The following is a 16,884-nucleotide window of genomic DNA, read 5'->3' as shown; positions in this document are numbered from 1 at the left end:
TCCCTGACAGTCAATTCACCTAGGTATCTTGTAGTATATGTTGTCTGTTGGGCATGTGAAGCAGGACCTAGATTTCTTGTAATATACATTGTCAGTTGGGCATGTGAAGCAGGTCTGTTGGGCATGTGAAGCAGGACCTAGATGTCTAGTAGTATGTGTTGTGTATTGAGCATGTGAAGCAGAACCCAGGTGTCTTGTTATATATATAGTCTGCTGTACAAGCGAAACATGGTAAAGAGGCTTTAAATCATACCTACCAGTAGGTCACATAAATAACACAATGAATTTTGTTACCAAGATATTGATGCTCTGGGTGTGCCCCTTACACATCTCACTCTTGCATTTGCCCCAACCACTCAACTCCCCTTATGTACTTATGTATGACCCCTTGCCCCCCCCCCCCCTTTAAACTCACCTCTGTGTATGCCTACCTACCCCTTCCCCTAACCCCAAAACTCACCTCTGTGTATGCCCACCTCACCCTTCTCCTAACCCTGCAACTCACCTCTGTGTATGCCTACCTACCCCTACCCCTACCCCACAACTCACGTCTGTGTATGCCTACCTACCCCTACTCCCACAACTCACCTCTGTGTATGTCTACTTACCCCTACCCCTATCCCCACAACTCACCTCTGTGTATGTCTACCTACCACTTCCCCTATCCCTATAACTTACCTCTGTGTATGCCTACCTACCACTTCCCCTATCCCTATAACTTACCTCTGTGTATGCCTACCTACCCCTTCCCCTACAACTTACCTCTGTGTATGCCTACCTACCCCTATCCCTACCTCCACAACTCACCTCTGTGTATGTCCACCTCACCCTTCCCCTACCCCCACAACTCACCTCTGTGTATGCCTACCTACCCCTACTCCCACAACTTACCTCTGTGTATGCCCACCTCACCCTTCCCCTACCCCCCACTCATCTCTGTGTACACCTACCTACCCCTTCCCCTACCCCCACAACTCACCTCTGTGTATTATGTCTTGACTATGACACCACTGTATAGCTTTACACAGTTGGAACGTATAGCTCCGTACTTTTTCCAGTGGAACTCCGTTTGGCATCTCCTCCAGTAACTCCAGCATATTCTACAACAGTAGACAAGTTCTAGCACTAATTCAATAATACTATGATATAGCCTAATTTTGTAAATGTACACTAAAATTTCTCTATCAGTAAAATATTTCCAAATTTCCACTTTAGTATCAATTTTTTTATCAGATATGATCTGACTAGGGAAAGAATTTTAAAACGTGTTAAATCTCACCCTTTCCACATATTCGAACACAAGGTAGAGTTTCCCTTTCCGCCGGAATGCTTCCCGCAGCTCGACAATATTTTCTTGTTTGAGGGTGCGGAGCATCTTGAGCTCTCGAAGGGTTGTTCTCTTGACATCTTCATTTTCTGAGGAAGCAAAGGTAAGAAAGATTAATTTTACTGTGTACAACTTTACTGTGTTATGTATACATTTCTCTTTCTGCTTTATTACATTGTCTGAAACTAAATGTTTTGTAGTATGAACAGATATTTTCATTAATCATCTAAAGACATGAACTGTGAGAGTCATGCTCTATACCAAATCCCTGTTGTTGTTGGAAACTGTATTCAATATTTATTATCATACACAACAAAACTGAAACAATTAAACAGAAATTAAGCAAGTATTTATTTGTCTATTTCTTTTCTTCCACAACAACCATGAAAACATTGAAAAACAGATAAAGTAAACATTGTTTAACAGACCAACAACAATTCTTTATATACAATATATCTCATTAGAATCAAACTTTAAAATGAAAATATAAAATAGTTGTCCCCCCTCTCTATCAAATAGCTTCAAAGATTTTAGCAGAAAAAATGAAAAGCCATCTTAATTCCTTCATTAGTATTTATGTACAAGGATATCATTTACATCTATAAAGTCATTTATCATATAACACATGTGTTTACCTTTTTTATGTGTAACACAGGTGTTAACTATAGTGTTTTTATGTATAGCACAAGTGTTTACTATAGTGTTTTTATGTATAACACAGGTGTTTACTCAGGGTTTTCCATAATTTTGTTAGTAGTAGGCTGTGTAGTGAAAAGGGAGGCTGGCCTGCCGTGTACATGTAGTTGTGTACGGAACATTATTATGGAACTGGATTGGTGTAGGCGACCAAATGATCAAAGTAGCCGGTCAAAAGATCTTATGGAAAACCCTGTTTACTATTGTGTTTTTATGTATAACACAGGTGTTCACTATTGTGTTTTTATGTATAACACAGGTGTTCACCATTGAGTTTTTATGTATAACACGGATGTTTGCTTTTGTGTTTTTATGTACAACACAGGTGTTTACTTTTGTGTTTTTATGTATAACACGTATGTTTACTTTTGTGTTTTTATGTACAACACTGGTGTTTACTATTGTGTTTTTATGTATAACACAGGTGTACACTATTGAGTTTTTATGTATAGCATTGTTATGTGTCTGTTACTTTTATTTTTCAATCTATAAAATTTTATATTTGATCTAAAAGTCAAGTGTAGACTATCTGATATATCCTGATTACTTTTATTGTATATTTATAAATGTTTGTGACTGAATTGTCACGACTAGTGGTTGAACACCTGCCTGCAAGCCTATATAACATAATCTTTTAATGAATTTTACAATGACAAAACAAACAGTGAGTGCAAACAAGGATATATTGTCAGAAAAAGCCTTTTTTTTGTAGAATTCTTCTGTACTCCACACCTATAATAACACAAACACTTGTGTACATGTTCAGATCTACACATGTATCAATGTTATTTTCCTTTAAATTTTGGCTAAAAAAATCTCCTTACTATGTCTGTTCTAGTAAACAAGTAACCACAGATAACCTATGACCTACACAACAGATGCCCTATGACCTAAACCACTGATGATCTATGACCTGTATAACAGTTGTGACCTGTGTATATGCACTGTTTTGATATTGCAAAAAAAAAATCATAATCAAAGTACACGATATCAAAATAACAAGCTAGAGGTAAGGCCATGTTACTTAACATCAAATTCTAGATATTTAAGAGTAATAACTTCAGTACTTGTAATTGATTACAGAGCTTGAAAGTTGGTGACGACAGGTTACTGACAGGTACAGACTTGACCGTCACTATGACAACACCACAACAATAATGATCTATAAAATCATCAGTTGTAAATCTTGCTATCCTGACCTGTAATGTAAACCTCAACAGTTTATTAGCCCTACCCATAAACTTCATCAAAGTCACCAATGATCACAGTCAACTACAGTAGCCTGAATATATGAAATAAGATTTCCTAAAACATGCTCAGCTGTTACAACAATTCAAGTCTGAAGGTACCTAAAGGACAAGATCTACACTGTAGTGACAGAAACAATGGATTCTCAAAACAGTTTCTACTTAAGTGACAAAAACAGTGGTCTCTCAAAACAGGTTCCACTGAAGAAACCTGCACAGTGGTCTCTCAAAACAGGTTCTACTTTAGTGAAAAGACAATGGATTCTCAACACAGGTTCTACATAAGTGACAAAAACAGTGGTCTCTCAAAACAGGTTCTACTTAAGTGACAAAAACAGTGGTCTCTCAAAACAGGTTCTACTGAAGAAACCTGAACAGTGGTCTCTCAAAACAGGTTCTACTTTGGTGAAAAGACAATGGATTCTCAACACAGGTTCTACATAAGTGACAAAAAAAGTGGTTTCTCAAAACAGGTTCTACTAAAGAAACAGGAACAGTGGTCTCTCAAAACAGGTTCTACTTTAGTGAAAAGACAATGGATTCTTAACACAAATTCTTCTTGAGTGACAAAAACAGTGGTCTCTCAAAACAGGTTCTACTTTAGTGAAAAAATAATGAATTCTCAAAACAGGTTCTACTGAAATGATAGAACCTGTGGTCTCCCAAAACAGGTTCTACTGAAGTAACATAAACAGAGTGTTTTAAAGAGAATTGATACAGGTGTTTTACAGAGATATGATACAGGTGTTTTACAGAGAACTGATACAGGTGTTTTACAGAGAACTGATACAGGTGTTTTACAGAGATATGATACAGGTGTTTTACAGAGATATGATACAGGTGTTTTACAGAGATATGATACAGGTGTTTTACAGAGAATGATACTGATACAGGAATTGATACAGTTTTACAGAGAATGATACAGGTGTTTTACAGAGAATTGATACAGGTGTTTTACAGTGTACTGTTTCAGTTGTTTTACATAGATATGATACAGGTGTTTTACAGAGAATGATACAGGTGTTTTTTTACAGAGATATGATACAGATTACAGAGATATGATACAGGTGTTGTTTTACAGAGATATGATACAGGTGTTTTACAGAGATATGATACAGGTGTTTTACAGAGATATGATACAGGTGTTTTACAGAGATATGATACAGGTGTTTTACAGAGATATGATACAGGTGTTTTACAGAGATATGATACAGGTGTTTTACAGAGATATGATACAGGTGTTTTACAGAGAATTGATACAGGTGTTTTACAGAGATATGATACAGGTGTTTTACAGAGATATGATACAGGTGTTTTACAGAGAATTGATACAGGTGTTTTACAGAGAACTGATACAGGTGTTTTACAGAGATATGATACAGGTGTTTTACAGAGAATTGATACAGGTGTTTTACAGAGAATTGATACAGGTGTTTTACAGAGATATGATACAGGTGACAGAGAATGATACAGGTGTTTTACAGAGAATTGATACAGGTGTTTTACAGAGATATGATACAGGTGTTTTACAGAGATATGATACAGGTGTTTTACAGAGATATGATACAGGTGTTTTACAGAGATATGATACAGGTGTTTTACAGAGATATGATACAGGTGTTTTACAGAGATATGATACAGGTGTTTTACAGAGATTTGATACAGGTGTTTTACAGAGATATGATACAGGTGTTTTACAGAAAATTGATACAGGTGTTTTACAGAGATATGATACAGGTGTTTTACAGAGATATGATACGGGTGTTTTACAGAGATATGATACGGGTGTTTTACAGAGATATGATACAGGTGTTTTACAGAGATATGATACAGGTGTTTTACAGAGAATTGATACAGGTGTTTTACAGAGATATGATACAGGTGTTTTACAGAGATATGATACGGGTGTTTCATTGTGATAAGGTGGCACTTGACTACAGGGATCTTAGTTATACATAGGATGATATCTATAATAGATTTAATTTCCCTGCTTTCACTCTAATAGAATCAATGATTATCAACTGTATAAGTCAATACTGGCCCACAATGGTAGCACATATTTCATATCTATAATACTGAGTAAAAAAACAAACAACCAAACTGTTATATAGTAATTCTACTAAGGAGATGATGAAATGTTACATGTCGTAAGTTAAAGATACTTGTGTACCAATCACTGGCTTACGATGTCTGGTGTTTCATTGATTTATATACTTGTCACTCAAAAGAGGATTTAAACTTCATACAACATGTTTGATACCTCAGAACTATCTCCTTTATAACTCTAATGAACACGATCAATATTAACCTGGATTAGATGGTATAGCTGTACATTGACATGAATTTCACACTTAATAAACCCCTGCCTTCAATTGTTAGAGAGCAGAGTACCAAACTCCTATAAGTTAATGAGGCTAGCTACTTGAATCATTTCAAGATGAACATTTGCTGAAGCAATATTCCAGTCCACTTCTAAACAGTAACAGTTTGCATGGTAAACACTTTCAGTGTTCTATAGAATTACTGCTGTTATACCCAAGCTTATCCCTGAATAACTCACTAATAAAACTGTGCCAAATGGCAACTCATCGCCTCTCATTATATTCCTAATTAATATATCAATTAAGTTAGCAATGCCCTTAAAAAGAACAATAAGATTTTAGTGTCAGCCCTGACATCGTAAAGGTGTAAATCAAGTACACCGGTTATTGGTTGTGTTCCAATATCATTAAATGTTGTATGAAATGGATAAAGAGTCACCAAACTTAAGCCCAGTCAGCTTAAGAATATTTAAAGTAACCCAGTTAGCTGAGCTCAGTAAATTTAAGCCCAGTCAGCTTAAGAATATTTAAAGTAACCCAGTTAGCTGAGCTCAGTAAATTTAAGCCCAGTCAGCTAAAGAAAATGACTGAGCTCAGTTATATTTAGCCCAGTAGATGAAAGCCCATGGCAGTCAAGTAAGTTGATCCCAGTTAATGTAAGCCAAGGTAGTTTCACTCCATAAATGTTAGTCCAGCAAATATGAGATCAGAATGCTAATAGCCAAATAAAATGGAGCTAAATAAGCTAAGCCCAGTAAATGTACGGTAAGCCCCGCTAGTTTTACCACATAAATGTAAGCCCAGTATAAGTTTAGCTCAGTCAGTGTAAGCCCAGTATAAGTTTAGCTCAGTCAGTGTAAGCCCAGTATAAGTTTAGCTCAGTCAGTGTAAGCCCAGTATAAGTTTAGCTCAGTCAGTGCTAGCTCAGTATAAGTTTAGCTCAGTCAGTATAAGCCCAGTATAAGTTTAGCTCAGTCAGTGTAAGCCCAGTATAAGTTTAGCTCAGTCAGTGTAAGCCCAGTATAAGTTTAGCTCAGTCAGTAAGCCCAGTAAGCCAGTCAGTATAAGTTTAGCTCAGTCAGTGTAAGCCCAGTATAAGTTTAGCTCAGTCAGTGTAAGCCCAGTATAAGTTTAGCTCAGTAAGTGCTAGCTCAGTATAAGTTTAGCTCAGTCAGTGTAAGCCCAGTATAAGTTTAGCTCAGTCAGTGTAAGCCCAGTATAAGTTTAGCTCAGTCAGTGTAAGCCCAGTATAAGTTTAGCTCAGTCAGTGTAAGCCCAGTATAAGTTTAGCTCAGTCAGTGTAAGCCCAGTATAAGTTTAGCTCAGTAAGTGCTAGCTCAGTATAAGTTTAGCTCAGTCAGTGTAAGCCCAGTATAAGTTTAGCTCAGTAAGTGCTAGCTCAGTAACAATATAGATAATTTTTTATCATAAAGAGAATACAATATTTAAAAATTTATATAAATAACTTCAGCTAACACAAATGATATCTTTGTATATTATAGGTAAAGGAATGTATATACTATAGAAGCACCATTATACATCAGGCCCTAGCATGTATATTTATAGCAGGTTAAAAGAACCACCTATTTAGTTGTGTATTAATGGGTCATCATTGTCAACAACAGCTAACAAACTAGGTATAATACTATTTCATACCCTAGATGCACACTCACCACCCAAGTTAACCAACAGCCAATAAAACTTGGATGACCTTGTGAAAATGTTTGGTAATTCACGCTTCAGTGGTGAAACACACCGATGTTTCAATTTAAATTTCAGTTTGAACCTTTGAACTATGGGCAAAAAATCATTCAGAGCACAAACAAGAAACAAAACTTTACATAGACTTATACATACACTGAACAGTTATCAGCTTATCTCCTAACATATACGTCTGAAGGCACACAAAATACATTTTATAACCACATCGTGATCTACAGTGAAACTGGAGACAGTGATACAGCAGGCGTGTCCTTATATATACCCTTTAATGACTGATATCAACATACATGATCCAGCATGTCAGAAATGCTGACCAGAAGGAGTGTAAAACATTCTATATATCAGCTAGATGATTGAAATATTGAAATTTAACCTCATAAATGAGAAATGAATTAAGTGGATTGGTATATTTAATTAAATGAATAACCTCAGAAACATACAGAATGAAAACTTCTGATGAAGTCTTTTTTCATTACATATTATGAAGTATTTGAAAAATTCACAGTTTTACAAAATTATTTTGTTTGTTCTTAGATATAAAGACATTACAACTTCAGCTGCAGGACCTGTACTGAATGTTCGTATACTAGAGCGACAATAATTATACCATCAGCACCTGTACTGAATGTTGGTATACTTAGAGACAATAACTATATGGTCAGCACCTGTACTGAATGTTGGTATACTAGAGAGACAATAACTATACGGTCAGCACCTGTACTGAATGTTGGTATACTAGAGAGACAATAACTATACTATCAGCACCTGTACTGAATGTTGGTATACTAGAGAGACAATAACTATACCATCAGCACCTGTACTGAATGTTGGTATACTAGAGAGACAATAACTATACCATCAGCACCTGTACTGAATGTTGGTATACTTAGAGACAATAACTATATGGTCAGCACCTGTACTGAATGTTCGTATACTAGAGAGACAATATATAATATACGGTCAGCACCTGTACTGAATGTTGGTATACTAGAGAGACAATAACTATACGGTCAGCACCTGTACTTAATGTTGGTATACTAGAGAGACAATAACTATACCATCAGCATCTATACTGAATGTTGGTATACTAGAGAGACAATAACTATACCATCAACATCTATACTGAATGTTGGTATACTACGAAGACAAAAACTATACCATCTATGTGCTAGAATTTTATTGTAGTTTTGTAGTAAACCAACTAAGTGTTGTTTTTGTTTACATAATAAAACAATATATAATAATCAGACTTCAGAAAGTCCTGTTTTAGGGGCCATGTTTTGTAGATTACCTGACCTTAGACAGTCCTGTTTTAGGGGCCATGTTTTGTAGATTACCTGACCTTAGACAGTCCTGTTTTAGGGGCCATGTTTTGTAGATTACCTGACCTTAGACAGTCCTGTTTTAGGGGCCATGTTTTGTAGATTACCTGACCTTAGACAGTCCTGTTTTAGGGGCCATGTTTTGTAGATTACCTGACCTTAGACAGTCCTGTTTTAGGGGCCATGTTTTGTAGATTACCTGAACTTAGACAGTCCTGTTTTAGGGGCCATGTTTTGTAGATTACCTGACCTTAGACAGTCCTGTTTTAGGGGCCATGTTTTGTAGATTACCTGACCTTAGACAGTCCTGTTTTAGGTGCCATGTTCCTTTGGTCATTCTGACATAACCATTCTGGATTACTTGTTTTAAATCCCAGACAAAGTTAGCATAGTATTACATTTGTTTTTAATCTCACTTGTAAAATGTCAGATCTGAATGATTGATAATTCAATACATGTTTTAAACTGATTTCCTAATCTGGTGAATGTAGCAACCATGTCAGCCATCATAAAGGCTAATAGTGTAGAATGTTGATTCAGACTTAATGCTTTAATAACCGCATGCCTTAAACACCAATTAACCACAGGAGGAGGACCATGCCTATGTAATAGACCCAGTGCCTACGACTGTGTATTGTAGATCCCTGGATTAGGCCAGACTTAATAATTCCTCAATTATTAACACTATTTATAACTCAAGTAGACATATAACTTTGAACAATCAATGGCTCTTTTATCAAATCCAAACAGGGACAGCAGATAATTTATTTTAGAAGGGTATTTCTTCAACACAGAATCAATATAAAATAAAAAATACTATCAGTATTACTATGTACTATTATATAAACTTCCGCTATGATGTTCAGTGAAACACCTATCATCTCAGACCCCAGTAATTGGATATCAATGTGCTACTAATCATATCTTTATTACAATAATAGATTTTCTTCTTACACTGTGTGAAGTCAACCGTAGGAGAATTAATTACGATCACAGAATTGAATACAAGTGGGTATAGAAATGTACAGTCTAAACACGATTAAGTATTTCATTTGTGCATGTTCTGTTTCTCGTACACATTGATCTATATAAGATCTGCTAGGTGTATAAATCAAGGAAATTGAACAGATTTGAACAAGAAACTTAAATAAAGAACCACACAGGTATGCTAATGATTTACATACTGAAAACAAAACTCAAACAGAACTATCAACATTTAAACCTGAAATGATTTTATTGAACACATAAAGTCCTATCATTTGTTTGCTGAAGTTCTATCATGGTACATATAAATAATTTAAAATCTATGTACACCATAAAAATGGCTAGGATCTAGTCATACCAGTATACAGAAGTGGTACACGACCAATATGCCACCAGTATTAATTTTTCATAACTTGTCAGCTCTCTAAAATGGGGGGGGGGGGGGGAGATTTTAAGGTCAATTAAAAATGAAGATTAGGTCGCCTACAACTGCAGATTAAGGTCCCTACAACTAGATATAAAGTCGCCTATAACTGGAGACTAGGTTCCCTACAACTGGAGATTTACAGGTCTCTTATGACTTGAGATTAGATCACCTACAACAGAGATTAGGTTCCCTACAATTGGGTATTAGATACCCTACAACTGGAGATTAGGTGCCCTAAACTGGAGATTAGATTCCCTACAACTGGAGATTAGATTCCTAGCACAATTGGAGATTAAGTCACCTATGATTAAAGAATAGGGCCAATACAACTAGAGAATTGATCCTCTACAACTGAAAATTAGGCCAACTTCAACTAGAGATAATGTCCCAAGCAAGTAAAGAAATAGTCTCCAAAAGAAAAGTTGATGCAAAACTGATTCCTCTTTATCAAAGGTTGCCTCAGACCAAATATTGGCAAAATCCATTCATTCCTATAGACCAACTATTGTAAAAAGAATGGTTTTGCTTTTCCCAAGGCTGCTTCAGACTAAATTTTATTAAAATCCACTCAGTCATTCATAAGTAGTTGTGATTTTGAGGAAACCTCCCACTTGGTTCTTCAGGCCAGATGACCTAAAAATAGATTTCCTACAATTGGTCATTAGGTCCCCTAAAACTAGAGATTAGATCCCCAACAACTAAAGAACATGTGCCTTACAACTGGCAATAGATCCTCTAAACCTGGAGATTAAATCCCCTACAACTGGTGATCAGGTCCCCTGCAACTAGCGATATTAGGTAACTGTCTCTTACAACCAAAAAATAGGTGCCTGCCCAACAACTGGATAGTGTGTCCCTTAATCCTGGAGATTAGATCCCCTACAACTTAAGAACAGGTCACCTTCAACTGAAGATTAGGCCTCCTACAACAGAAAATTATGTCCCCTACAACTGAAGAACAGGTCACCTTCAACTGGAGATTAGGTCTCCTACAACAGAAAATTATGTCCCCTACAACTGAAGAACAGGTCACCTTCAACTGGAGATTAGGTCTCCTACAACAGAAAATTATGTCCCCTACAACTGAAGAACAGGTCACCTTCAACTGGAGATTAGGTCTCCTACAACTGGAAATTATGTCCCCTACAACTGATGAACAGGTCACCTTCAACTAGAAATAAGGTCTCGTACAACTGGAGATTCAAGGCCCTAATATAACAGAGATTATATCCCTAAGACATGAAATACATTAGAAAGTTAAAGGTACAGTAAAAGATCACAGATCTACTTGTATGTATATAGAGTAAAGGAGGATAAATCTTTATTGTAAATCTCACCTATAAACAAAGTGTCATGTTTTATATGGGGCTTTTTATTCCCAGTCCCCTGTGGAGGACTCACTCTATGCTTAATGCTTGACCTTCGATTTTCTTTTTGGTTCAGCAAAGCCTTGTAATACTAGGTCCATGAAATCAAATCCATGTTTAAGATTCTTTATGTTAATGATTAACAACAGAACATAAAACTAGCACTTGTTCTGTATAAAAAGGGTACGTAGCTAGGTAGATCAATGTCACTCTACAACATTGTTCATTCCTTAGGAAAAACACTTTGTCATCCTATCAGGTACCAGATGTCTAAATATTGCCTGTCAGCTATCGTAAAGATAACTTGATGTTCATTGTTCAGCACCTACTTTCAATTTTGAATTTTTTTTGGAGCATGACTTTCAGATTAATCCATAACTTTGAAATGACTGATTTTCATGCAGTTATTTCTCAGACTTTATAACAAGAACAACTGTTTAAACCATCATCAGCCTTTTCAGACTAAGGAGTTTGTACATACCAAAATATATATCATCAAAATCTACATCAGCACGGTAGCCTGGAAGGAAAATGACTGGTCAATGGTCAAGATGGAGGTTTGCATAGACATCAATGGATTTTTAAATTAAATGTAATTAAACGTATTGACAAATGACCAATGTTGTTTATCCTGACTCTAGTCTGAGTTATAGGACCAGTTTTATCCCAACTCTAGTCTGAGTTGTCAGGTCAGTTTTATCCCAACTCTAGTATGAGCTGTAAGGCCAGTTTGATCCTAACTCTAGTCTGAGTTGTCAGGTCAGTTTTATCCCAACTCGAGTCTGAGCTGTAGGGCCAGTTTGATCCCAACTCTAGTCTGAGTTGTCAGGTCAGTTGATACCATGTCTAGTCGAAGTTGTCAGGTCAGTTTATACCCACTCTAGTCTGAGATGTCAGGTCAGTTTTATTCTAACTCTATTCTGAGCTGTAGGGCCAGTTTTATCCCAACTCTAGTCTGAGCTGTTGGCCAGGTTTCTCCCAACTCTAGTCTGAGTTGTCAGGTCAGTTTTATCCTAACTCTAGTCTGTGATGTCAGGTCAGTTTTTCCTAACTCTAGTCTGAGTTGTCAGGTCAGTTTTATCCTAACTCTAGTCTGTGATGTCAGGTCAGTTTTTCCTAACTCTAGTCTGAGTTGTCAGGTCAGTTTTTCCTAACTCTAGTCTGAGTTGTCAGGATAGTTTCGTCTGCATGAATTGTCAGTTCAGTTAGTCTAAGCTGCTAGCTCTGTTCAGATAAGTGTAAGAACCTGCAGTTCAAATGTCTATCCATACAAACCTTCGCTGTCTTTGAACTTCTTTACAGCAACCATTTCACCAGACTCCTGAAATACAGCACAATTTTTTTTTAATACTTTAAAAACAAGATGCAGCTATTAATCTGTATTTCGAACGAGTTGGCATCTTATACATTATCATCTATAATACAAACACGATTGTAGAGCCGCACACGCAGTTAATTATACAGCTAAATAATTAATTATGCATGGGACTGAACACCACATCACAGGAAGAATCAGCTCTTGCCTTTGTGTGGTACTGTACATGAAAAGCACTTCCAAATGATTTCTCGCATGGAACACCAAATATTGAGTCGAGTGTTGGTACCGGAGTACTGGTACGCGTAGCAGTTGCCAAGCAGGGTCAATAATATTTCCAAACGGTTGTGGTTACGGAGTTTAATGACTGTATACCTGGTGATGATAGTCTCCAACACATCACACTCTATTACTCTAACAAACTGATTTATTTACTTCATTTCTTGATTGGAACCTTTATTGCAAAAATCATATCAAATGTCAAATCTTATCTATAAAATTTGATTATTTTTTCCACACACAGTAAAACGAGTACATTAATAGTGATGTTATTTAAAGTGATGCCAGCCTCCATCAATCTAGTCTTAGTTTGGAAATCTCGGTGAATTATAAAACACTTTCAGTCCCAGTCTAAGTCTGGGAATCTCAGTAAATTATAGAACACTTTCAGACCCAGTCTAAGTCTGGGAATCTCAGTAAATTATAAAACACTTTCAGACCTAGTCTAAGTCTGGAAATCTCAGTAAATTATAGAACACTTTCAGACCCAGTCTAAGTCTGGGAATCTCAGTAAATTATAGAACACTTTCAGACCCAGTCTAAGTCTGGGAATCTCAGTAAATTATAAAACACTTTCAGACCTAGTCTAAGTCTGGGAATCTCAGTGAATTATAAAACACTTTCAGACCTTGTCTGTCTGGAAATCTCAGTGAATTATAAAACACTTTCAGACCTAGTCTAAGTCTGGGAATCTCAGTAAATTATAAAACACTTTCAGACCTAGTCTAAGTCTGGGAATCTCAGTGAATTATAAAACACTTTCAGACCCAGTCTAAGTCTGGGAATCTCAGTAAATTATAGAACACTTTCAGACCCAGTCTAAGTCTGGGAATCTCAGTAAATTATAAAACACTTTCAGACCTAGTCTAAGTCTGGGAATCTCAGTGAATTATAAAACACTTTCAGACCTTGTCTGTCTGGAAATCTCAGTGAATTATAAAACACTTTCAGATCCAGTCTAAGTCTGGAAATCTCAGTGAATTATAAAACACTTTCAGACCCAGTCGAAGTCTGGAAATCTAAGTGAATTATAAAACACTTTCAGACCTAGTCTAAGTCTGGAAATCTCAGTGAATTATAAAACACTTTCAGACCCAGTCTAAGTCTGGAAATCTAAGTGAATTATAAAACACTTTCAGACCTTGTCTGTCTGGAAATCTCAGTGAATTATAAAACACTTTCAGACCCAGTCTAAGTCTGGAAATCTCAGTGAATTATAAAACACTTTCAGACCTAGTCTAAGTCTGGAAATCTCAGTGAATTATAAAACACTTTCAGACCTCTGTCTGGAAATCTCAGTGAAATAAAACACTTTCAGTGAATTATAAAATTATAAAACACTTTCAGACCCAGTCTAAGTCTGGAAATCTAAGTGAATTATAAAACACTTTCAGACCAAGTCAAAGTCTGGAAATCTCAGTGAATTATAAAACACTTTCAGATCCAGTCTAAGTCTGGAAATCTCAGTGAATTATAAAACACTTTCAGATCCAGTCTAAGTCTGGAAATCTCAGTGAATTATAAAACACTTTCACATCTAGTCTTAAAGTCTGGAAATCTAAGTGAATTATAAAACACTTTCAGACCTTGTCTGTCTGGAAATCTCAGTGAATTATAAAACACTTTTAGACCCAGTCTAAGTCTGGAAATCTCAGTGAATTATAAAACACTTTCAGACCCAGTCTAAGTCTGGAAATCTCAGTGAATTATAAAACACTTTCAGACCCAGTCTAAGTCTGGAAATCTCAGTGAATTATAAAACACTTTCAGACCCAGTCTAAGTCTGGAAATCTCAGTGAATTATAAAACACTTTCAGACCCAGTCTAAGTCTGGAAATCTCAGTGAATTATAAAACACTTTCAGACCTAGTCTAAGTCTGGAAATCTCAGTGAATTATAAAACACTTTCAGACCCAGTCTAAGTCTGGAAATCTCAGTGAATTATAAAACACTTTCAGACCCAGTCTAAGTCTGGAAATCTCAGTGAATTATAAAACACTTTCAGACCCAGTCTAAGTCTGGAAATCTCAGTGAATTATAAAACACTTTCAGACCCAGTCTAAGTCTGGAAATCTCAGTGAATTATAAAACACTTTCAGACCCAGTCTAAGTCTGGAAATCTCAGTGAATTATAAAACACTTTCAGACCCAGTCTAAGTCTGGAAATCTCAGTGAATTATAAAACACTTTCAGACCCAGTCTAAGTCTGGAAATCTCAGTGAATTATAAAACACTTTCAGACCTAGTCTAAGTCTGGAAATCTCAGTGAATTATAAAACACTTTCAGACCCAGTCTAAGTCTGGAAATCTCAGTGAATTATAAAACACTTTCAGACCCAGTCTAAGTCTGGAAATCTCAGTGAATTATAAAACACTTTCAGACCCAGTCTAAGTCTGGAAATCTCAGTGAATTATAAAACACTTTCAGACCCAGTCTGGAAATCTCAGTGAATTATAAAACACTTTCAGACCCAGTCTAAGTCTGGAAATCTCAGTGAATTATAAAACACTTTCAGACCCAGTCTAAGTCTGGAAATCTCAGTGAATTATAAAACACTTTCAGATCCAGTCTAAGTCTGGAAATCTCAGTGAATTATAAAACACTTTCAGACCTAGTCTAAATCTGGAAATCTCAGTGAATTATAAAACACTTTCAGACCCAGTCTAAGTCTGGAAATCTCAGTGAATTATAAAACACTTTCAGACCTAGTCTAAGTCTGGAAATCTCAGTGAATTATAAAACACTTTCAGACCCAGTCTAAGTCTGGAAATCTAAGTGAATTATAAAACACTTTCAGATCCAGTCTAAGTCTGGAAATCTCAGTGAATTATAAAACACTTTCAGACCTAGTCTAAGTCTGGAAATCTCAGTGAATTATAAAACACTTTCAGACCTAGTCTAAGTCTGGAAATCTCAATGAATTACTAAACACTTTCAGACCTAGTCTAAATCTGGAAATCTCAGTGAATTATAAAACACTTTCACATCTAGTCTTAAAGTCTGGAAATCTAAGTGAATTATAAAACACTTTCAGACCCAGTCTAAGTCTGGAAATCTCAGTGAATTATAAAACACTTTCAGACCCAGTCTAAGTCTGGAAATCTCAGTGAATTATAAAAGACTTTCAGACCAAGTCAAAGTTTGGAATTCTCAGTGAATTATAAAATGCTTTCAGATTCGTTCTAAGTCTGGAAATTGCAGTGAATTATAAAATACTTTCAGATCCAGTCTATGTCTGGAAATCTCAGTGAATTATGAAACACTTCCAGACTGAAAAACAATCCTGTAATAATTTGAAATCATCACTGGGTCTGCTGTACAATAAAAACTCATGGAGCAACAGAAAGTTATTACTAGCTTTGATCTAATATTGAATTTTCTATAAATTGTAAAACACAAACGATAAGACTGATGAAGCAAGCCACTGAGGTATATATGATAAAACTATTAAACAGATAAGGAAGTGAACATTACAATTAATGCTCCCAGCCACCAATGGTATTCCTGGAAATCTGTCACTGCTGACCTGATCTCACAGACAGAGAACGTTGGTGAGAAGTTTACTTTTATGACAATGATTATAAAACACACATTTTTAAGGTTATTTTTCCTGTTTTTTCCCCCAATGGCTTTCTCCATAAAAATGCTGCTAATAAAAATAGGTATCACTAGAATATTCATCTCCAACACTACAAATGTAGACATGTATACATCAGGTTGTATTACAGGTTCCTTAACAGTCCCCATGGAAACTACCACATCTGGCTGGTTATTTTCACCCAGAACTCAGTCTAAAGTAAAAGTTCACCACAATTCTTGGAAAAAGGAGTACATTTTATTCATTTGTCGAATGCATTTAGAATCAAAATATATTCC

At 36.0% G+C, this 16,884-nt stretch overlaps 1 protein-coding gene across 1 annotated transcript in view; it reads right to left on the bottom strand.

The window, feature by feature from the left end:
- Nucleotides 1–16,884, bottom strand: part of LOC132544629 (cyclin-dependent kinase-like 5) — a 50,542-nt gene that overhangs the window by 20,656 nt on the left and 13,002 nt on the right. The window contains exons 3-5 of the mRNA XM_060208247.1: nucleotides 12,689–12,734; nucleotides 1,280–1,416; nucleotides 980–1,100 (exon numbers count right to left, since the gene is read on the bottom strand). Coding sequence (XP_060064230.1) covers nucleotides 980–1,100; nucleotides 1,280–1,416; nucleotides 12,689–12,734 — 304 coding nt within the window. The remainder of the gene's footprint in view (nucleotides 1–979; nucleotides 1,101–1,279; nucleotides 1,417–12,688; nucleotides 12,735–16,884) is intronic.

This window comes from Ylistrum balloti, unplaced genomic scaffold (genome assembly GCF_031769215.1).
Source record: "Ylistrum balloti isolate Yb309-2 unplaced genomic scaffold, AGI_CSIRO_Ybal_v1 Utg369804, whole genome shotgun sequence".
Taxonomy (NCBI): domain Eukaryota; kingdom Metazoa; phylum Mollusca; class Bivalvia; order Pectinida; family Pectinidae; genus Ylistrum; species Ylistrum balloti.
The sequence above is the reverse complement of the archived record's forward strand: the minus strand, read 5'-3'. Positions and strand labels throughout refer to the sequence as shown.